A 23547-nucleotide genomic window follows, 5' to 3' on the forward strand; every position below is an offset into this window, starting at 1 on the left:
GAACTGATGCTTTCAAGGAATGACCTGGGGAAATGTGCAGGTTAGAACTGAATCGAAGAACAGGAAACTAAACCTAAAACAGCATGATCTCAACTACACAGAGCTGGATGTGCACCTAGAAGGATACAAATTGGGGACAGTGTTTATTCTGAAAAAAATTGTCTGTACTTTCGCACATTTTCTACAGTAAGCATTTATTGAGAAAAAGTGTTTCTAAAAATCTTAAGAGACTCAGTTCAAATGCAGTGTCCACTCAAAACTTCTCTAGACTTTCTAATTTGTACTCAAACAATCCCATGCCTCCTCATCGAGACTTGGGAGGAACGTGTGGTAACGAGCACTTCGTTTCTCGTCCACCCTGCATTTCCCCCAACTCCATTCCCATGTCCCCTCCCATCCCGGGGCCAAGTCTGAGGAATCCAGCAGTCCAGGAAGTGCACATGCAGAGCGAACAGAGGGACACTCACCTAGTTGAGAAACACCCAAGATGCTTTGCCCTGAATTTTAAGCAGCACATGTGACCTGGTCCATTCTGGTTTCAAGTTCAAAGGCATCAGGCCGGTCCTGTGGGTTAGCAGCTAACATATCTTTCAAGAGCTGCTTGATCCCCTCAGACATGGAAGTCCTGCGTTTCTGGGGGATGTGCAACTCCATCTTTGGGTTTTCTAGCAGCGCCTCACCAACAGGGACGATCTCAGTCCCCTGTTTGATATAGGTCCCCAGGAGCTCCTTCTTGGTCTCAGAGTCAATGAAAGTGATTCTTTCTATCATTGCCCAGATGATAATGCCCAGGGCAAAGATGTCAGCCTTGGCTGTGTAGTGTCCCTCCCAGACTTCAGGGGCCATGTAGAAGTCTGAGCCACAGGCTGAGGACAGCCAGTATTTATTCACATTCACATTTTTGTTGTCTGGATTGCCCTCTTTACCTCGGGGGGCCAGACCAGCACAGACCTTGCTTAGTCCAAAGTCTGCCACCTTGAGGATGGGCGTGCCAGACCGCTCTGTGATGAGGATGTTGTCTGGCTTTAGGTCCCTGTGCACGATGTGGTTTTTGTGCAGGAAGGCAATGGCGCTTGTGAGCTGCAGCATGAAGCTCTTGTTGGTGGCTGGGTCCGGCCTCCGGGATAGGACATACTGATTCAGGTCTCCACCTTCACAGAACTCCATGACAAACCAGAGATAGCAGGGTTCCTCAGCATAACCCAGGATCCTTTCTCCTAAATCAAGGGAAGACCAGAAAGAGCCTGAGTGAGATGGACGCAGTCACACCACTTACGGACTACAGAGATGCGGCACGTGGGAGAAGGAACGACGGTGCTGATGACTGCTTCGATCCAGGAGGACCGGCAAAACTGGCGCGGAGCTAACTACGCAAGAAGACCCACCTCCACTCACTCAGGGGAGTCAAGGGATAGCATGAGAAGGGAGCCCGGGCTCACTGCTCTTCAGCCAGGAGGAGTGCGCCCTGCCCAGTTTCCGCTTCTGCTTCTTTACCTGCCAATGGCCGTGTGTGAGACACAGTACCAATGCAGGCACCTGACATTCCATTTAAAATTTACCAGCACCGCAGAAGGAAAACAATAGCCCCATCTAATGAAATGAACCCAAGGCTCACGGAGACTTAAGGGCTCACGGACTCAAATCTATGACTGCAGAGCCATTGTGTTTCATTATACTGTGTCCAAATAGGTAGCATACTTCCCAGGGCTGCTGCTGCGATGACTGAAAACATGTGAGAAGACCGTCAAATGTCTGTTACCCCGTGAGAGGCCAAAGACCTTGCCTCTATCCCTCCCTGCTTTGTACAGGATTCTCGTTATCGGCATATCTAGAATGGCACTACAATTTTATTTCAGCCATCTTTCACTCAGTGTGTTCTGGTAGCCCCCCCAACACCAGTTAGATATGTGATAGGCCCATCTCTATGGAGTTTAGTTTGAAGAGAACAGATCTTTACAACAGCAAGCATCCTAAGTTGTGCATCGGCATCAAGGTCAAGTTTTATGAACAATGAAGAGTGGGCAGGAGTCACCAGATCTAAAAAAGTCCAAAGGGGCAAGACTTGAGTGACCCTAAGAGACAGGCAGTGAATCAGCAGGGGACAGCCAGATGGGAACTCTAGGCTGAGATGGGATGGATAATGAAGCCCAGGAACAAAAGGACCAGAGAGGTGTAAAGAGGAAGTCTGAAGTGGGTATAAGATACATCAAGTTGTGTGGGCTTGAAACTCTAGCTCTGCCTTCTCCAGAAAGTCTTTCCTTTTGAAGCACAGAAACTGCAGGAAAGCTGGTGACTGGCACCCAAACAAATCCCAATATCCTTTATAAAGCAATAACAGTTCACGGAAACCTTAGCAGGAAGCTATCTGATGATTCCAAGAGCCCAAATAGCTTGAGCCCAGATAGCTTGAGCCTAAGTAGGCAGGTGTCTCATCCTGTCGATGAGGAGGCTGGGCCTGCCCTGGGTGGTCACACGGATCTTTCATGACAAGTCCTCTGACCCCTCACATGGTGTCTTCATTCTACCAAAAATGAAGGCTGCACCCCATCACACAAGTCTCTGCCAGAAGGTTCCTTTTACCATTTACTTTATTACAAGGAGAACAGGTGATTCAGATGAGACCCCACTAAGCCCCCAAATCACCAAGGCACACAGTCAACAAAAAGCCAGTGGTTTGGGAATTTCAGGTTGATGCAAGAAGGTGACTAGATGCACAAGGCAAATGCTTGAGGTTTTTGACCATCATCTGACAACCACATTGCCCCTGTAATTATATAATTTGTTTATATTGCTCACAATCAAAAGCAATACAGGTAGAACCAGTTTAGGGCAGATGGTTTTTTTAAAAAAAACAAAAACAAAAAACCCAGTTGTTTCCCGTCTCCTAATCCTCTTTCTAGGTCATCAGCTCTAGCGGGTTGAGGCTCTATCTAAAAAGACTGCAAAATAAAGCAATGATTTGAGCCCCGATCAATCTAGACTTCAGAGTAAAGATCCATAAAAAGGAGACCACGAAATGTTTGCTGATGGTAGAGCCAGAAAGGAAACTATTAAAAAGCCATCAGATTCCTTCTGCAAAGGCCACATCAGAAAACAGTGAGACTTCTGGTGGGGTAACAGAGGGCGGGGATGATTATTTTATATACAAAGTTGGTAACTATGGCAACTGAAGTAAAAAGAAAACAACTCTACAAAAATGACTACATAACTGTTAAGTTCAGGTTATGAGAATCCAGGCAAAGAAAAAAAAAAAGGTGAAAAAGTGCCCTCAGTCAGTGAGTGGGTGGGTGGGTGGAGACACCCAAGACTGAGGGACTTGCTCTGGAGAATAAGCTAAGGTCAGGAGACACCTGAGGAGGGGCTCTGTGTTAAGATGCCAGTGCTGGACAGGAAGCAGACTCATCAGTGAGCATGACGGAATGGAAGGTGGGGGGACATGGCAACATGTCCCAGGGACAAAAAGCACTTCTCTGCACAGGCAAGGGCCTTGGGCTTCTTTTATGAGAAGCTGCAGCATATGTTTTCATGCAGGAATCCTGGCTGCCCACAAAAACTGGGAGAGGCATGTCAGAATTCTGGTCCCTTCCTTCAGGCAGATTGCCTCCTTGGACCTCTTTTCAGTGAGCTCGCATCACAGCAAGGTGGAGGGAGGGCACTGGACGCACTGGGTGCATTTCTGTCGAGAAGCCAGCAGGAGAACAGTGAGAGAGGGCCAGAAGTCAGGCCCAGGTTTAGACCCCAATTCTGCTCCGTGGTTTACTGGGTGACTTTGAGACCGAGTATGATGGGAAGTTGGCTAGAACGTGGGGTGAGTCCCTGAACCTCTCAGCTTCCACCTTCTCATCCATTTCATGAGAATGACACGCCACATATTCCTGAGGTAAGCCACAGTCAGCAGAGCTTAAGATGCTTTGGGGGAATCACATCCTTGCCATCTCCTACACCATCATTCCCAGCGGACCTCAGGCCAAGGCCCAGCAAGTCACTGATTTCAGTACTCCCAAGTGTGGGAGGCCAGAGAATTCACCTCTCACACATTAGGCAAAGATGAAACAGAGACCAGAAAATGAAAGTGGGTGATTACATCACATTTCTCAGGCTGTAACAGCTAAAACTCATATGCTACCTAGAGCAGGCCACTTTCACAGGCATTTTATTACCTTCTCCAAGTCCAGTAGCCAGAAGACCACAAGATAAACTTTGTACTTCAAAACATAACCTGTGCCACAGTTCACAGAGATATAATTAACAACAAAATTAAGCAGGTGTCTCACATCTCATTACTCATGGGCATAAGTAGTGTTGAAATCGTCCAACAAAATGGGCTCTATCGAGAAACTTGAGGCCAGCAGACTCGGCATAGGGAAGAATCAATATGAGCTATGGAAAGGCTGGCACTTCCTGGAAAGGGACACAAAATACCCAGAATTTTATAAGCCTGTTTCCAAGCATCCTCCAGAAATTAGACTTTTTTTTAAAAAATTGAAATATAGTTGATTTACAATGTATGCCAATCTCTGCTATATAGCAAAGTGACTCAGTTATACACATACATTCTTTTAATATTCTTTTCCATTATAGTTTATCATAGGATACTGAATATAATTCCCTGTTCTATACAGTAGGAACTTATTTATCCATCCTATATATAATAATTTATTTACATCTGCTATGCTCTAGTATAAGTACATGGTCATACTAGAGTACCTACTGCTTCTCTGACACTAGAGATGTGATAAGTGGCAGTCTCTGCCCTTATGAAGGCTTCCAGTCCCTAGAAGCAGAATGACTGCAGCTATGTGAATAAAGAACAGGAGGCAGTCCTGCCTGAGGAGTAGGGAAAGGTGGTTAGGATAAGAGAAAGGCAGGCTGACAGTCTAAGTGGCTCACGTATTGTGTCTCCCAGCATGAAGCGAGTGAGCGCACACAGCTCAGGGGGCTGCATACTTGCAGTGAGGGACCCACGTTACTGGGGTAATCACAGAAGAAATGTGGTAGGAGACGGGGAGAAATGAGGCTGGAGATGTCCTGGAGTCAGGTCAAAAGAAACGGCGTCTGGCAGACAAAGAATGTGAACTCTAAGAAACGGCAAGTGACTAAAAGTCCTTGAAGTACTTTAGAAAAATAAGCTGCTTATTGAAATTAAGAAGTCACTAATGTTAAGTAAGGCATACCATTTAGGCGAGACATTCAAGCTGACAACACTCTGGCTTGCCACTTAGTGCTGATTTCAGAGATGTCAACACGTGGAAGAACACATCCGAGAACCAGGTTCCCTCTGGAGGCAGGAGTTAGAAATGGAAGACAGACTCGTGGCCAAGAGACGCGTCAGGAGACGCGAGAGCAAGGGAGGAGGCAAGAAGGGGATGGGAAAGGTCTTGGAGATGTAGAATCAACAAAACTTAGCAATGTATCACGTGTCTGTCCCACGTGGCAGGAAGGAAGAAGGCAATCCTCTCCTCACTCCAAACTCGCTCTACTCACACGACCCTTCCACAAGTGAGGAAACAGAGGCTACGGTCTCCCTGCAGTCTCACAGAGGCACACCTGAGAGCCTCCACAGCCCAGGGTTCTAACTGTGATGCTTTCCTGCCACCTCTTGCTGCCAGCAGCAGAAGTTAACACCTGGATGTTCCATTTCCCACTTGGATGCAGCTCCTTAAGTACTCTTACGTATGCCCCCAAGGAGTTTAATATTCATCAAGGCCAATCACACAACATGCTGATGCATTTTTCATAAAGGATTAATTATGATTTTGATAAGTGTGCTGAGATAATTCAGCAATATTCATCACAAGTCTTCAAAATGCTCAGTCAATGTGACATAAAAATCCCATTCCCGGAATTTAAGAGAACCAAAAAGACAAAACAAAAATCTACCAGCATCAAAAAAGCAGCACACCAAGCACTCAAACATGCAGCGCTGATCTCCACCCAGCACAGTAAAGTGGGGAGGCAGAACGGCCGTCCACGGGTACGCAACGATTAGTAATGGCATTGCCAGCTTAGCTGAATGCTCACAGGGTCATGTTTTACTCAACAAAATTTACTTAGCCAAAAAAAGAAAGGTCACGTAACACATCATAAGCATAGTTAATGTGAAATAGGAAATAAGGTAGAAAATTTTTAAGTTATGTTCAAAAAACATTATAAAGGAAGCCAGAATTGAGGTTTGAAAATTTGTTATGACCATAGCCATCCCTATTTTGTATTAAATAAAAAATTTAATATATAACTTTTAACTGAAGAAGTGGCTGAGAAGATCAGCCCCAAGAAGATGCCAAAGACGAGGACCACCCAGCACGTTCTCCCAAGATAAGCTCATAGACCAAGCCCTGGTCCCGGCCTCAATGACCTTGACCTGTGTCACTATAAAGAGGCTGGGTCCAGTGTCAACACCACAGGCTGTGTTCAATTCAAAGTACTTCATTAATCAAATGTCACTGTGCACTAGAGAACAGACCCCCTCCGAGTGGCTGCCAGAGCAAGATACAGTGTCCAATAGAGGCCATGAGGCCAACGTTGAAGTCTCTGGCCCAGTGGCCCTCCTGGGGCCAAAATCACCCACTCCAATGCTTTCATGGCTATGTCACCCTAGGCCAACTTCTAAAAAAGACCCCATGAATGGTTCATTTCTCATAAACTTGGAAGAGACACGTACCCCAATAGGCTGGAATAAGGCTTAATTGTGACACAGAAAGCATCTTGCAAGGTGCCTGGACACCAGAGCAGATAACTATCCAATATTAATCATGGTAACGTGTCATAAAGAAGGACAGTCATAAAGCAGCAGCTCAAGAACTGGGAAGAACATCTGGATATAAACCTAGACCCTGACCCTACACCGCTACAAGTTACTACTAGTATAGCAAGTTACTCAAGTAACGCTACAACACTGTAAGTTACTCAGCTTGATGGATCTTGATTTTCTTGTGTGTAAAACTAGGTAACAGAAACTCTAACCTAAAGAGGAAAGGATTAAATGAGAGGATGAACCATGAAAATCTAAGGTTAGTTATTAGGACTTGGAACATTCCAGGGATCTTGTTAAAAATGCAGATCCCACTGGCCAGGCAGATGGGCCAGGGCAGTCCTGGTTGTTTCTCTCTCCATGTGCAATGGGCCTTGCCAGGCCGACTTCTGATTTGCCCTTTAATAACTCATCCTTCCCTCCGCTCAACTTAGTCCACATTCCTGTCAGCTGTCCCCCTAGAGCGCCTCTCACAGGCTGCAGTCAAGTATCACCAGCTGTGCTGTGCCCGTCTGATTCCTCCCTTAGACTGGGCACCACCGTGAAACAAGGCCAAGTCTCTGAGCTCCTACGATGTACCTCACACACACTGAGTAGGTGATCAATAACTGGGTGAAATGAATCAAGATGAGAGCTGTTAGCTGAAAAGGCGTAAAACAGAGAAATAACAAAACGTTCTAGTATAGGGCCTGCAGAATATGTAGATTAAGACAACTAAGCAAGCATCCAGAATTTGTGAGCCCATGAGGAGGGCCACTGGTTAAATACCACTGAAAGCCAAGTTCAAGTTGAAAATAAACTGATGTTCTATTGGGACCCTAAGCTCTCCTTGACAGTTTATTTATGCCATAAAAGGCCCTACCCAACACGATCCCAATTAATCAAAGCTCTCAAGTAAGGGCTGCTTCTATCTCCTGGGGCTGGTATCTAAAACCCCCACTGCACACAGAAGGAAGGCAGTCTGCCAGTAGCAAGAGAAAATAAAAGTCTGTGTGGCTGTCCCAAGACAATCAAGAGAACAGAAAGGAAGTAGAGGGTCCCTGGCAGCTGAGACATAGGGGAGGCACCAGCAGAAATAAGCAGTGCCACGAGTACTGGTTAATACAGAATCTAAAATATATAGCAGTCATTAGTTTTTGAGTAAAATATCATTACACCCATTTAACCACCAAGAGAAATAGGAGAGCTCAGACATAAGCCACCTGCCTCAAAAGCGCAGCACTGCTTTGCGAAGGAAATCAGGCTTGGTCCAGAACGCCAGGGCTTTGAGCCTGACTTGGCTATCTGCTTAGCTGCTTTATATCGGGCAATTTCACTAACCTCAGTGCCTCAACTGTCCTACCTGTAAAATAGGGATAATCACAGTATACACTTCAAAAGGTACTTGTGAGGACTAAATCAGTCAACCGGTAAGCCTTCAGAACAGCTCTGGGCACACAGCAACCAGTGAGGTTTAGCGTTTTGTTGAACAGGGTGAGAAACTGGGACTAACAACCTCTGACAATGCCAATGTTCTACTGTATCCCGTTTATTTCCAGGGCCCCTAATGCCGCCTTTTAATCTCTGTCAGGGTAGCCAAAGATTACCAGTCAGCTCTCTGCCTCTACCTGGGGGACTCTCTATACTCTGAGGCCCCAAAGCTGCAGTAGAGAATTCAGAGTTGCTTTCTAGGGGCCCGGAAGGGGGGCAACCCAGCTCTGAACCCAAGGTTTCCCTGGGTTCTCAACGCCTGAGAGGAGTCTGCAGGCCGACAACATATCCACTAAGATCCTGGGCCCTCCCCACACTGGCTCCCCCTCAGCTTACTGAGGTCCACCTCCTTCCCTTGCTTCCTCAGGCCTCTCTGCTCCCAGAGGGAACCTCTACTATTTTCCGGGAAACCCACCACTTGTGACCTTTCACCTTTCACCCTTAAGAGTAAGATCTTATAGAGAAGTCTTCTGCATGCCTCATGGAGGAAACTGCATAGCTTTCTCTAGAATAATATGTGGCTCACAGTCATCACTAGGCCATCAGTGTGCAGACAAGACTACCTCCCAGGGGCCAAGATTCTCACCCACCTGAAGACCCTCAAGGTATCTCGAGTACAATAAACAGTAAATAATCAGTCAAACGGAACAAGTTTTACCAAGCTGGGATAAGCTAGGTTCCTAGCTTTTCCAAACTTCTAATTATTCAGTTTTATGAATCTTGAGGGTTTGTCCTGGATTGTCATTTTTGGTCCTTTTTGTTGTTATTTCTTAGAAGGATCAGTGTGTACCTTAGAGCATCAGAATTTCTGAGTTTGACAGTGAGCTCAGGTTTGGTTGACATCTTTTAAGTGGCAGTAACCTTAAATTTAGTTTTAGGTGCAAAAGACAGGGTGCTTTGGCAATGAAAACAAGGGGATAAAAAGCAAACTGTAAACTCCTTTTTAATGAAAAGTTCTTAAAAGCTAAACAAAGCCACCAACCTATCAACCAAATAATTTACGAGACTGTTAATTTGTTTTTTTAAAAGAAAAAGCCTGACAGACTGGTTTGAATACTACCACTCACTCACTTGGGGTAAGTCCTGTCCCTTTTCTGGGCTTCAGTTTCCTCCCCTGTGAAACAGAAGGCCAGATGAGACATCTAACACGGCTCACTACTGACTGTCAAGCTTCTGTTCTCTATATAATGCTCTGGGTAGGACCTTTTGGTCTATATTCAGAGAGAAAGGAAAGACATAAAAACACAGAAGTCTGCCAAAGTTGGATAAGATGAGAACTGTATTAAGAGGTCCTCTACCCCTTTTCTGACACTGGTTTATTCATACATAACTTTTAAAAACTATAGAAATGTCTTCGGATAGAGTTGACATTGAAGTAGGGCTCGGGGACAGGGACGAACCAGTCTCTATTCAGCTGAATTATGAAATAAAATTCACTTTCTCTCTACCTATCCATGTGTTCTCAGGCTGGCTCCCTTCTTTCAAAGCCCACCTTCCCTGCTACCTCCTGGTTCTCATTCTTGCTAATTTGCACAACACAGTACAAAGCTGTTGTTAATGAGCCAACCTGCCTTTTCCTCCAGTGACCCTGATTAGCATTTGAGTTTTCTACAGCTTCTCAAACTTTTCAAATTAAGTTCCCTTGGGGCTAAGAGTTGTGCTTTTTTTTTTTTTTCCCCCTCTGCAAATACCACTATACGGACCTCAGTAAGTTTGTGGGTTTGGTTCATTGAGACTTTAAGGGAGATTAACACTTTTTAGTCTGTTATTTATTCTAAATTACAGGAGACTGGTCAAGAGGCGACCGCAAAGGACATTCTGTTTACAGACAGAGCTGAACCAGATTATCTGCAAACTGAAGCAATCTGCCCCAGGGTATATCAGGACTGCTAAATTTTGGAAGTTGAAGTCAGGGAAACTTAATTTGGGGTAATCTGGATACTTACTGTTCTCCACTTTAATACTGACAGTAAAAAACACGCGTATTAACTGCTTGTTAAATTAACACTCTGAGCATCAGCCTATAAGCAGAGGCAATATACACTGCCTTTACTGTTCTTTCCCTGGGCCCAGAACATTAACTGACCCATAGCAGAGGCTCATATATTTAAGACTTCAAATAACTGAAAGAGATGCATTAAGTGTGTGGCCTAAAGCAAAATATTTAATTTCTTTTAGGTCTCAGTTTTAGTCACAGAGGAAGAAACTATCACTGTTTCTGTCAACTTGGCGCTGCAGACAACACAGGAAAGAGAAGGTGTTCCACGGTCCAGTTTGGGAAACTTGCACAGAAACTTTGTGAATCTTGAAGGGGATGACACTGGAAGGTTCACAATGTAGCCTGAACTTACTGAAGCAGCGACTCTGGAGCACTTGTGGACATTCCCAGGCTGCACGGCAACCCTATGACAGAGGAACCCTCACCCTATGAATAAAGGACTGCTCCCCACAGATTCGAAACAACTTGTCCCATGTTTCATGCAGTCAGCTTAGACAAGAGATGTCTAAAAGCAAATCTAAACCCCAAAGCCCATGCTAGGCTGCCACTGTTTACTGAGGAGTTGACAAATTCTACAAGTGAGGGAAAAAACAGTACATGTAGGGAGACAAAGCCAAGACTTCCAACCCACGTTGAAGTTTCAAGACTGACATAGGGGACCCTTTGGCAATGCAAATTGCTACATCCCAAGGAGTGGTGTAAGATGAAGTCCAGACCATTCATTAACCACAGAGAAGACAGTTTAAGAGTGAACTGAAGAGCTTGTAGAATACAGGGAAACTGGAAGAATCTCCTGGAAAGTCTTTTCAAAACAAATAGATTCACCATGGAGAGAGGGTGGGCTTTTCAGGACAGATGGGGCAGAGATGGGCATAAAAAGTGGAGGCCTATTTTGAAAAAGGACCCCAGGTGATATTGAGCATGTTCTCAATCCACTATCAAACTGATCGGAAGTGGGCCAAGAAGTTCTCTTGAGATGGGCCTTGCAGAATCTTGAGATCAGGCAAAAGCTCCAAACAAAATGCACTAGCTGACGCCACCCTACCCCAGACCCTACCCATCCTTACTAAGGTCAGATCTAGTGCATCTTCAGGGGAGAAGAGGAAATTGTTACCCCTCTTAAAAGGATTGAGACCTTGAATCAAGACAAATCTGGGATCACATCCCTTAAGCTATGAAAAATTGTAAAGAAAACAGGAGGACAACCCTACATCCCTTACAAGCTGATTAACCTTCATCAACTTACCTTCAAGTTCATCTCTAATCCTTAGTTTCTCTGTTTATAGAAAGAGGAGAGGATTTACTTTTAAAGTTATTACCTCCAGTCACTGTAAGAGATCTAGGGCAGAGCTGGGGCTCAGATTAGCAACCTCTCCCCTGAGAACACTCCTCAGGCCTTCCTAGCCCACTGGCTAGGAAGAGACCCCCAGCTACTTGTAGTCTGAACAAGACACGTGAGCACTCAGGATGCACACACCCCCTGACTGCAGTTAAAACCCCCAAACGAGGACTTGCCCTCCCCAGGACTGCAAAACCCCTTTGCCTCACTGAGCCCTACCTTTTCTAGAAATAAAACCACTTACAAGTCAGCCTCAGAAAGTTAAGGACGTGTAAAACAAGAGGAAAAAGATATTCGATGTTGTTGTGTGACAGTTCTGGCCCACCTGTGGGGTTATTATGCTGCGGGTCCCAAGAGGACCTAGCCTAAAAACTATCAGTTAGCTTGAGTGCCCTGGGAAGAAGAGCTGGGGGGTCTCAGAGGAAAAAGACGAACCAGAGTCTGCAGGGTGGAGCCCGATGGTTCGGGGATTTTTGGAACCAGACAAGGAGTGGGTGTGGGTGGGTCCGGCTGAGTTTTTCCCTTTCTGTTTGCTTTGGGAGGGAAAGAGAAGGGCGCAAGCCTGTGAGGGGGCTCGGGAGTTCTTCCACTAACTCTGAGCCCAACCCCCTCCACTTCCAAATCCGACCTTCAAAGCGCTAGACGTTTCATAATAATGGCTCACTTAAGGAGCACTAGTACCACAATGGTTAGCACTTAATGAGCCCTTGTTATGAAAATACCAGCTAACATTAGGGCTGGGAACTGATTCCGGATCGGGAGAGGGGAGGGCGGACTTTTTGCCTGGCGCAGAAAGGAGGGTGTGTCGGGTCCAGGGTGACAGGACTGGAACCAGGTTCTAGGGATCCCGGGGTCAGTTCGGGTCTGGCCACCAGACTCTTGGGCCCAGGCCCGGCGTGGCCAGGGCGGCCCTCGGCGCTCCTACCTTTAAGCGAGGTCTCCACCAGGCGCAGGTAAAGCTGCGAGCTCTTGTTGCCGTGGCTCATGCGCTGAGCGAGCCCGTTGCGCTGCAGGACGCACTCTTCAAACTGCACGACATTCTGGTGGCGCCGCTTGAGGCTGGTCAGGGCCCAGAATTCGGCCAGCGCCAGCTCCACGTTCTCGGGGGCGTCGCAGCGGATCTTCTTGACCGCCACCCGGGCCCCGCTGCGCCCGGCCACTGCCTCGTACACCACGCCGTAGCTGCCGCGCCCGATCTCCGCCAACAGGCTGTAGCGCGGCCGCGCCGACCCGCCGCCGCCCTCCGGCCGCCGCCGCGCCAGGTAGGCCTCGCCCGGGGCCTCGGCCGCCACCGGATCCATGGCCTGGGCCGCCGCCGCCGGCCTCAGCTTCGCGCTGAGCGCCCGCGGCACTGGGCTTCGCCTTTTCCGCTCGGGGCTTTGTGTACCTCTGCGAGCGCCGTCCTCCTCCCCCGTTTCCATGGCTGCGGGCGGCGGGGGGAGCAGCAACGGCGCTGCCCGGGACCCCCCTGTCTCATCCCTCCGTCCGGCCCCGGGACGCGGAAGAGCGGGACCTTGGATTGTGACCTGCGGGCGAAGAAGTCGGTTAAACGACTAGGCCAAGGCGGGGAGGCCTGGAGCGTAAGCCTCAGGGCGTCCCACCTCCTCCTCCGGCCGTTGCGGCCCCTTTAAGACGGAAGCCACGGCTGCAGAGCGAACGGGGGAGGGGAGGGGAAAGCGGGAAAGACGAAACCACGGGGCACTGGCTCAGAGGGGGGAGCCGGAGAAAAGAGCAAAAAGTTCCCGCCTTTTCAGTTAATTTATCGTGTAGCAGTACGAAAAACAAGGACCCGCAGTTTCCATGACTGATGAAAATCGCCTTCAGAAGCAATTCAGACTGTAGAAATCTTTTTCCGCTGCTTGGCTCCCTCTGGGATGCCCCTCCCCGCGTCCCGCCCTGAGTTCTCCCGGGTGTAAACAGTCCATTGAATTAAGCCCGAGCAGAGCCCTGCGGACCGACCCAAGTCCCGCCGGACTGCGGGTGTAAGGGGTTGGCTTAAAAGTTCGGCGTCTCTGAGCGCGCCCAACCTGGGGCCGAACTGCCCTCACAGACGCCCGAGGCGGCAGCCGTAGTTCTAGCTTCGGTGCTAGCTTTTACGCCGCGGACAGCGCGCTTACCTGGCCGGCGCCCTTCCACTTCCGGGCAGCGCGTTTCCCTCCTAAGGCCCCCGGCTGGGGATGGTCCGCCCCGGGACAGGGCTGCCTCGGGTACGGAGCCGCGCGGGAGGCCGCGGCCCGAGTCGGGCGGGCGACGGCGCCTGCTACTGCACGAGTGACGGCAGCAGTGCTCTCGGGGGACAGCTGGGCGCCCGGGCTCCCGCGGCTCTCCACGTGTTCGCGCCAGCTGAGCCCTTTACGTAACCTTTTTATATAAGCCGCACGTCCGGCCCTCAGTCGGGCCAGCGGAGGCTCCTGGTGGCCCATCCCCCGGAAGGCCGGCTGAGTGCTGCGCCGCCGGCGTCTTGCCAGGGTCGGCCGACCAGCCGCAGCCCGGCGCACCCACGCGGGGCGGGGGCCCAATCACAGGCGAGAACACCAAACCAACAAAAAATAGGCGCCAAATTCCCGCGATTCGGCTATGGCCTCTAGTCTTCGCAGCCGCCTGTGCACCGCAACCTCCTCTCTTCGCCCGCGCTGCGAGAAGAGCTGCACGCAGTAGGCCCTAATAAATACTGATTGGTCGATTGGATTGGTCGGTTTAATTGATTCATGGGTCTTGCCTGGGAACCGCCCGGACTGGGTTGGACTCCATACCCTGTCTCCCTACTAAATCTGTTGATCTTGGGCAAACCATTGCCTCCACTTGGAGCCTCAGTTTCTTCTTCTGCAAAATGGGTAGACTGGCCCTTACCTCCCAGGATTGATAGTCCCAAATTAAATAAGTATATTTTATATAAAATGTTAATATGTAAATATTTAGATGTAAATAGAAAGTGGCTAATTGGGTGCAGGGCTGAGAGCGCTGAATGTAAGCTCCGTTTAGGCAGGAATTTTAAAATATCTTGTTCACTGCTGCTGCTGCTAAGTCACTTCAGTCGTGTCCGACCCTGTGTGACCCCATAGACGGCAGCCCACCAGGCTCCCCCGTCCCTAGAATTCTCCAGGCAAGAACACTGGAGTGGTTTGCCATTTCCTCCTCCAATGCATGAAAGTGAAAAGTCAAAGGGAAGTGGCTCAGTCCTGTCCGACTCTGTGCGACCCCATAGATGGCAGCCCACCAGGCTCCCCCGTCCCTGGGATTCTCCAGACAAGAACACTGGAGTGGGTATCAAATCATATGGGTGTCTGCAAATTAGTTAACACACTTTCTTGTGTCTCTCCTCCTTATCTGTAAAATGGGAAGAGCAGTATGTGAGAATTCACTGAGTTTAGAAGGTTAAAGCACTTAGGACAGGGCCTTCACACACATTAAATGTTAGATATTATTAAATAAATTAATACACAGAATCATTTTTACAAAGTAAGTGTGATAGATGAAAAGAATGAGCTAAAGAGTGCCAGGGGGCTGGGGACAGGCCACTTTTGTTGGTATGATCACTAAAATAAATTTTGGGGGTAAAATTTCAAATTTATATATAAATTGCAAGCATGGTAAAGATTCTCATAACTTTTTTAACCAGGATAATAGTTTGCTATATTTTACTACATTTGCACTGTCGTATTCTCTTGTGTATTTGTGTATGTATTATATATAGACGTGGGTGTACTTTTCCCCCCACACCACTTTATGTTTCAGACATCGTGCCTTTTTAATCCCAAATACGTCTGTGTGTATTTCCTAAGAACATGAATATTGTCTTGCAAAACCTTGGTACAACTATCAAAATCAAGAATTTTGACAGCAACACAATTTTTAATACATCTTCCATACTTAAATGTAGCCACTTGTCCCAATAATATAGCTATTCCCATGATCCAATCAGGATCACATATTTACATTTAGTTGTCATGCCTCTTTGGTGGTGGTGGTTTAGTTGCTAAGTCATATTAGACTGTTTGTAACCTGCATGGACTGTAGCCTGCCGGGCTCTTCTGACCATGGGGATTCTCCAGGCAAAAACTGGAGTGGGTTCCGATTTCCTCCTCCTGTGGATTTTCCCGACCCAGGGATCGAACCTGAGTCTCCTACATTGTTGGCAGATTACCACTGAGCCACCAGGGATTCCCCATGCCTCTTCAGTTTCTTCAGAAAAGCAGTTAATTACTCAGCTTTTCTTTGTCTTTGTGACCTTAACGTTTTTGAAGAGTACTGGTGAGTTATTTTCTAGATGTCCTTTAAATTTAGATATGTCTGATCTTTTCTCATGATCAGAATCAGGTTATGCATTTTTGGTAGGAATGGCACCAAAAGAGGTCGAGTCCTCCGTGGACCACATTAGGAGGCACATGACGTCGTTTTATCCCAGAACTGATGATGTCCACTTTGATCACTTGGTCAGGTGATGTCGTTTTATCCCAGTACTGGTGATGTCCACTTTGATCACTTGGTCAGGTGACGTCGTTTTATCCCAGTACTGGTGACGTCCACTTTGATCACTTGGTCAGGTGACGTCGTTTTATCCCAGAACTGATGATGTCCACTTTGATCACTTGGTCAGGTGATGTCGTTTTATCCCAGTACTGGTGACGTTCACTTTGATCACTTGGTCAGGTGACGTTGTTTTATCCCAGTACTGGTGACGTCCACTTTGATCACTTGGTCAGGTGACGTCGTTTTATCCCAGTACTGGTGACGTCCACTTTGATCACTTGGTCAGGTGACGTCATCCCAGTACTGGTGACGTCCACTTTGATCCGTTGGTGTCTGCCAAGGTCCTCCACTGGAAAGTTGCTGTTTCCCCTTCTTGGTTATTAAGTATCTCATGGGAAGATACCCTGAGACTATCCTGCTCTGCCTCAGACCCTCACCCAGCTTTTTACATTCATTGAGGATTCTTGCTCCGGTCAGTTTTTCCAATGATCACAAATTGGTGGTGGGAGAGCCTCTGGTTTAGTTTGCTAGGGCTGCCATAACAAAATACCACTGACTGGGTGGCTTAATAAATTTATTTTCTCACAGTTGTGGATACTGGAAGTCCAAGATCAAAGTGTTGGCATTTTGGCTTCTCCTGAAACCTCTGTCCTTAGTTTGTAGCTGCTGCCTTCTGGCTGTAAGGCCTAAGACCATCCGTCTGTGTTGGTTATCTTTCCCTCCTCTAGAAAGGACACAGTCATACTGCGTTCGGGCCTACCCTAACTAGCTCATTTAGCTTAATCACCCCATTAAAGACTTTATCTCCGAATATTCTAAGGTACTGGGGGATTGTGAATTCCATGGTGAAGTACAGGGAAACCTGGCATGCTGCAGTCCATGGGGTCGCAAAGAGCTGGACACGACTGAATGACTGAACAGCGGAAGGTACTGGGAGACTGTAAATTCCACACGTGAGTTTGGCAAGGGTGTGGAGGGAGAGTGACACAATTAAGTCTTCGACAGTGACATGAACTGGAACCTCAAGGTAGCTGTGCTGGTGGAAAGGCATTTCAGGAAGAGGGAATAAGTACAGAAGCTGTGAGACAGGAACATGATTGATGGCAAATGTAGGTCAGTGGGTGAGAATGTGAAATGGTACAACCACTTTGGAGATAAAAGTTTAGCAGTTTCTTATATTTACACTATAGCCCAGTAAGAATTCATTATTACACTTACATAAGAGTGTTTATAGTGGCTTTTTCTTTAAGAGTCCCAAACTGGAAAACACTCCAATGTTCAACAATATTTGAGTGAATGACCAGATTGTTGTATTCTTGTACCAAGAAATGCTGTTCATTGGGTGAGAAAAAGGAATGAAATATTGATACAACAACATGGCTGAACCAAAATAATTATGCCAAGTAAAGAAGTCAGGTACAAAAGTGTCTATACTGGGTAATTCTATATATAATTCTTGAAAATGCAAACTAATTTATGGTGACTAAGAAAGAAGATTAGTAGTTGGGGTAAGGAGGAGGAGATGGAATATAAAGGGACTTGATAAACTTTTTGAGGGGGTGGATATGTTCGTGACCATGAAATTATCTTACTATACTTTCAAGAGGAGAATATGTAAAAAAAAAAAAAAAAACTGTCCGCTTTAAATAAGTGCAGTTTTTGTACATCAAGTTTACACCTTTACCTAAATAAAGCTACTTTATAAATGGGGGCAGAGGGGAAGAGTACATACTATGTAATTCCATTAATGTAAACACAAGCCGCACTGATCTATGGTAGCAGAAATCATATCAGTGGTCATCTTTGGGTGGGAATTGACTGCTTAGGGGCACAAGGGGATTTTCTGGGTGATGGAGTTTTACTGTATGTAAATTACATTGCAGTAAAGTTGATTTAAAAGATGAGAAAACCATACTGTGCCACCATGAACACCTATATCTTTACTTAGAGCTTCTTTTTCATTAAATAATTTATTATTATTTTTAAAATTATTTTATTTTTGGCTGCACTTGTTCCTTGTTGCTACCGGCAGGCTTTCTCTAGCTGCGGCACACAGGCGTCTCACTGCACTGGCTTCTCTTGTTGCAGACCATGGGCTCTGGGGCATGCTGGCTTCAGTAGTTGCAATATGTGGGCTCAGTAGTTGTGTTGCCCAGGGTAGGTTGCCCCGCAGCATGTGGAATCTTCCTGGGCCGGGGACCGAACCTGAGTCCCCTGCATTGGCTGGCAAATTCTTAGCCACTGGACCGCCAGAAAAGTCCTACCTAGAGTTTCTAAGGGCAGACGGTGGCATCACGCTCAGGCACAGCTCTGGCTCCACTCCTGTCCTCACTGGCCTCATGCTGAACAAGCCGCGTGGAGTGGCCTTTCCTGTAGTTTTCCTACCCGAACTTTAGGAGAGATCAGACCTGAAGCTCTGGGAGAACCATAGTGAGTGTGTAAACTCTTTTTCATGCTGTGAGAAGGGCCAGGCTATTTGAAAAATTGTTGATGGCTTGATGTTTTTTCCCTGCACTTTGGTTTAAGTTGCAGAAATAACCTATTCTTATTATCATGACCAATAGCCAATATGTATTAAAGTTTTCTGTCCAGCACAGAAATTAACAGAGAATTCTCATGCCCATCCTGTGAGGTAGTTACTGTCATTAGCCCCATTTTACAGGTGAAGAGACAGAGAGGAGTTTGCTTAACTGGGATTTGAACTGACACCTCAGGCTCTTCACACCGCCTTACCCTGCCCGGCCTCCCCACAGTAAGCATTTACTTGAACAATTATGGCAAAACTTCTTTCACGCCTTTCTCTGTCGACAAACAGCCCTACCTCCAGTTCCCTGGAGCCTCGCACAGTGCCAGATATGACTAGAGCTCAATATTTAGTGACAGAAGAGATGAAAGAAAAGGGAGGCGAAGCAGGGAGACTTTAGATCCTTCCAGTAGAACCCTGCCTTTGAGGGGCTGACATAGAAAGTAAGACATAGTGGGATTATGTGATTCCAAATAACATTATCCTTACAAAGGACAATAAAGCCGGTGAAGGAAGAGCAAAGGGTGGTGTAGGTTCTATGTTAGAATGGAGGGTTCAGGAAAAGAGTTGACGATTGAGCAGAGCCTAGTAGAAGCGAAAGAATCAGCCAAATGCATGCTGACTGGAAGAACGTTCTGTGTCAGGGGGAAGAGCAGGTGCAAAGGCCCTGAGACGGTAGCAGGTGAAGAGGCTGGTGTGACTGGAGCACGGGAATAGAGAAGAGTAGTGGGAAGCGGGATGATGATGCTCCCTTCTCATCACTGGCACTTCAGGGGGTGCGAATACCCAAGGGGCAGCTGACCCTGGGTTGGTGGGGAGTGATTCTGTGAGAAAAGCATTAGGCTCTGGCCTGAGAGGGAAAGGTTGGGTGAGTGGAGAAGGGTAGAAGGGATGGAGGCTGACAGAAGGCTGAGGCTGCTCCAGTGGGCTATGTGAGAGGGTAGTGAGAATGAGGAGAAAGCTTGGGGGTTGAGGGTTGGGGGCAGGAGGTGGCAGGGGGCCATGGTGGAGAATTATCTGAAATAACAATTTTAACAGGGCAGCTCAGGGGGGTTCCTAAGGGGGGAGAAGCTGATACAGGGTATGGGAGGGGACCGTGGAGGTGCTGAAGGACAGAAGCTTGAGGTGGATGCCTCAGGTGGACGGTGTACTCTGAGCCGGGGACACTGGGAAGAGCTGGGGGGAAGGCTATGCTGTTGGCTTGAATTCCCCTCCCTTGACAGAACTGTATTTCTGAGGCTCCAGGAGCTCTGTCTCCAAGAAAAACTGGAGCCTGTCATGCTTTCTAACTAGTCTCTCGAAACTACAGGGAGAGACGGTTGACTCCGTTTTATGAATGGGAAGACAGAGCCTCAGAAGCTGTCACATCACGAACAAGCTGAATGGCTGAAATCTGATACCCAGCAGCCTTGTGTTTTGGTATCCAAACTCTTAGTTAGTTAGTTCAGTTGCTCAGTCCTGTCCAACTCTTTGCCACCCCATGGACTGTAGCATACCAGGCTTCCCTCTCCATCACCAACTCCTGGAACTTACTCAAACTCATGTCTATCGAGTTGCTGATGCCATCCAACCATCTCATCCTCTATCATCCCCTTCTCCTCCTGCCTGCAATCTTTCTCAGCATCAGGGTCTTTTCTAATGAGTCAGCTCTTCGCATCAGGTAGCCCAGGTATTGGAGCTTCAGCTTTAGCGTCAGTCCTTCCAATGAATATTCAGCGTTGATTTCCTTTAGGATTGACTGGTTTGATCTGCTTGCAGTCCAGGGGACTCTCAAGAGTCCCTTCTCTAACACCACACTTCAAAAGCATCAATTCTTTGACACTCAGCTTTCCTTATAGTCCAACTCTCACATCCATATATGAATACTGGAAAAACCATGGCTTTGACTAAACAGACCTGTGTAGGCAGAGTAATGTCTCTGGTTTTTAATATGCTGTCTAGGCTGGTCAAAGCTTTTCTTCTAAAGAGCAAGAGTCTTTTAATTTCATGGCTGCAGTCACCATCTGCAGTGATTTTGGAGCCCAAGAAAATAAAGGCTGTCACTGTTTCCATCTAAACTCTTAACTGTTATACAAACCAAGGTTCTCCAGCTTGAGTGCACCTCAGTATCACCTAGATTGTTGGGCCCCACCCCCAGAGCCACTAACCAGTGAGTCCTAGAGTGGGCTTGATTATTTACATCTCACTGGTCCCAGGTGATGCTGATGTTGATGTTGCTGGCCCAGGAGCCACACTTTGAAAACTAATGCACACGATAGACTGCCCCTGGACTGAGCACAACAATGATACAGTTGTAGAGGACTGGAGTTCTGGCAGAGAATCGGGATGGATTGGAGCTATTACATTGAAAACTTAAGCAAATAAGTCATGAGGTGATTATTGAAGCCAAGAAAATAAAAACAATTTTTAAGAAAAACATTGTAATCATCATAAACTATAACACTCAGCTGGAAATAATATTACATTGTCATTATAGTGTAAAACAGTACATTGATTTAACCAGAAATTATGATATAATTATTTGGGGAAAATTGGAGTGGGAGCATGTGTATGTGTGTGTGTGTGTGTGTGTGTGTGTGTGTGTGTGTAGAGAAAGAGAAAAACTGTATCCTTATTCTTTATAGCTGTAAGAAATAGAAAAAGTCTAAAATTTTAAAATCTTAGCGTGATACCATAATCAGGTATAAAGAAGTAAGTGGGCATTTCCCAGGTGGCAGGTGGATACCCTGCAATGCAGGGGACTTGGGTTTGATCCCTGGTCAGGAAACTAAGATCCCACATGCCACGGGGCAACTAAGCTGAGCACTGAAACTATTGAGCCCACGCACCTTGACTTGAGAGTGTGTGCACCTCAACAAAAGATACTACCCCCAAGCACCACAACTAAGACCTAGCGCAGCTCCTCGCCTCCAGAAAGTAACCACAGAATGAGTTGTTGCTTCATAGAATGGGTCTCAGTGGCAAGAAAGGGATTTTTGTTTTGAGCCTTGCAGTACTATCTAGGAGAAGGCGATGGCACCCCACTCCAGTACTCTTGCCTGGAAAATCCCATGGATGGAGGAGCCTGGTAGGCTGTAGTCCATGGGGTTGCTAAGAGCTGGACACGACTGAGCGACTTCCCTTTGACTTTTCACTTTCATGCATTGGAGAAGGAAATGGCAGCCCACTCCAGTGTTCTTGCCTGGAGAATCCCAGGGATGGGGGAGCCTGGTGGGCTGTGGTCTATGGGGTTGCACAGACTCGGACACGACTGAAGCAACTTAGCAGCAGCAGCAGTACTATCTAACTTGTAGCGGTAACTGACTCTTAAACATTATATATATATATATATTTATTACCAAGATTAAAATTGAAATTAAAAATAAAAGAGGATTTAGCCATCGCTGAAACAGCCTGTCAGCTTGGTGGCGCTGTTCAGCTTCTGGCCACAATACCCACCTCTTGTCCTTGAATTGCCTAGAAGCATCTGGAGGGCTACAAGCAGTAAGTATCCAAATCACACCCTGGGGACACTACACTGGAGACTTTATATCCAGTGAGACTCAACAGAGGCGGCCTCTTGTCTATTTATTGAGGACCTGAGTCAGAAAACAAAGATGGAAGCAGATACAGCCACTCTGTTTCCCAACTTAATGGATTGTTCTCATTTCAAATGTTCTTCCTATCAGCCACTTCAGTGCTCAGAATTTCCACTTCTCTCTTCTGGGAATGGCATAGAAATTCTTTGTTCAGCTCTCATCTGAGTATTTGCTGCAGAAAATTTGCTGTTAATTTCTCAGGAGTTGTTTTTGATTCTTCGAAAGGTAAAGGAATACAATGAGCTAGCAGGGCAAAGTCCTTGATTCTATAACTACTATGGGACATTCAAAATAAACTATTGAGGAGTCTAGTTGAAATGTACATGACTGGAAGGCAGCAAAGTACACAAAATGATCAAAGTGTGAAGCATACATCCTTTTAGGAAGGGAATTTGAAAATTCATTGTTTATTAATATATTTAAAAATTCAGACACTTTGAACCAGGGATTTCATTTCTAGGATTTATCCTATAGAAATACATGTCCATGCATGGAAGAGTATGTATGCTACAAGGATTTTTATTCTGGTCATTTGTAATAGTAAAATATTAGAAATATTCAAGGGCCAGAGACAGGGGATTAGTTACATATAGCCACACATTTGAATATAATGTAGCCCAAAATGAAGGAGTTATCTCCTGTATGCTACCACAGAATAAGAATTCACAACAAATAGCTGAGTAATTTCAAATCCTAAAAGATGATGCTGTGAAAGTGCTGCACTCAATATGCCAGCAAATTTGGAAAACACAGCAGTGGCCACAGGACTGGAAAAGGTCAGTTTTCATTCCAATCCCAAAGAAAGGAGATGCCAAGAAATGTTCAAACCACTGCACAATTGCACTCATCTCACACACTAGCAAAGTAATGCTTAAAATTCTCCAAGCCAGGCTTCAATAGTACGTGAACTGAGAACTTCCAGATGTTCAAGCTGGATTTTGAAAAGGCAGAAGAACCAGAGATCAAATTGCCAACATCCAGTGGATCATAGCAAAAGCAAGAGAGTTCCAGAAAACCATCTCAGTTCAGTTCAGTTCAGGCAGTCAGTCGTGTCCGACTCTTTGCGACCCCATGAATCGCAGCATGTCAGGCCTCCCTGTCCATCACCATCTCCCGGAGTTCACTCAGACTCACGTCCATCGAGTCCGTGATGCCATCCAGCCATCTCATCCTCTGTCGTTCCCTTCTCCTCCTGCCCCCAATCCCTCCCAGCGTCAGAGTCTTTTCCAATGAGTCAACTCTTCGCATGAGGTGGCCGGAGTACTGGAGCTTCAGCTTTAGCATCATTCCTTCCAAAGAAATCCCAGGGCTGGTCTCCTTCAGAATGGACTGGTTGGATCTCCTTGCAGTCCAAGGGACTCTCAAGAGTCTTCTCCAACACCACAGTTCAAAAGCATCAATTCTTCGGCACTCAGC

At 46.7% G+C, this 23547-nt stretch overlaps 1 protein-coding gene across 1 annotated transcript; it reads right to left on the reverse strand.

The window, feature by feature from the left end:
- Positions 1-475: 475 nt before the first annotated feature.
- Positions 476-13982, reverse strand: STK35 (serine/threonine kinase 35). The gene is made up of 3 exons (XM_068987768.1): positions 13677-13982; positions 12485-13085; positions 476-1217 (listed from the first exon to the last, which is right to left on the reverse strand). Exons 1-3 carry the CDS (start codon positions 13980-13982, stop codon positions 505-507), a joined length of 1620 nt encoding a protein of 539 aa, XP_068843869.1. The 3' UTR covers positions 476-504.
- Positions 13983-23547: the final 9565 nt, after the last annotated feature.

The sequence above is a fragment of the Capricornis sumatraensis genome, chromosome 15 (genome assembly GCF_032405125.1).
Source record: "Capricornis sumatraensis isolate serow.1 chromosome 15, serow.2, whole genome shotgun sequence".
In the NCBI taxonomy this organism is placed as follows: Eukaryota; Metazoa; Chordata; class Mammalia; order Artiodactyla; family Bovidae; genus Capricornis; species Capricornis sumatraensis.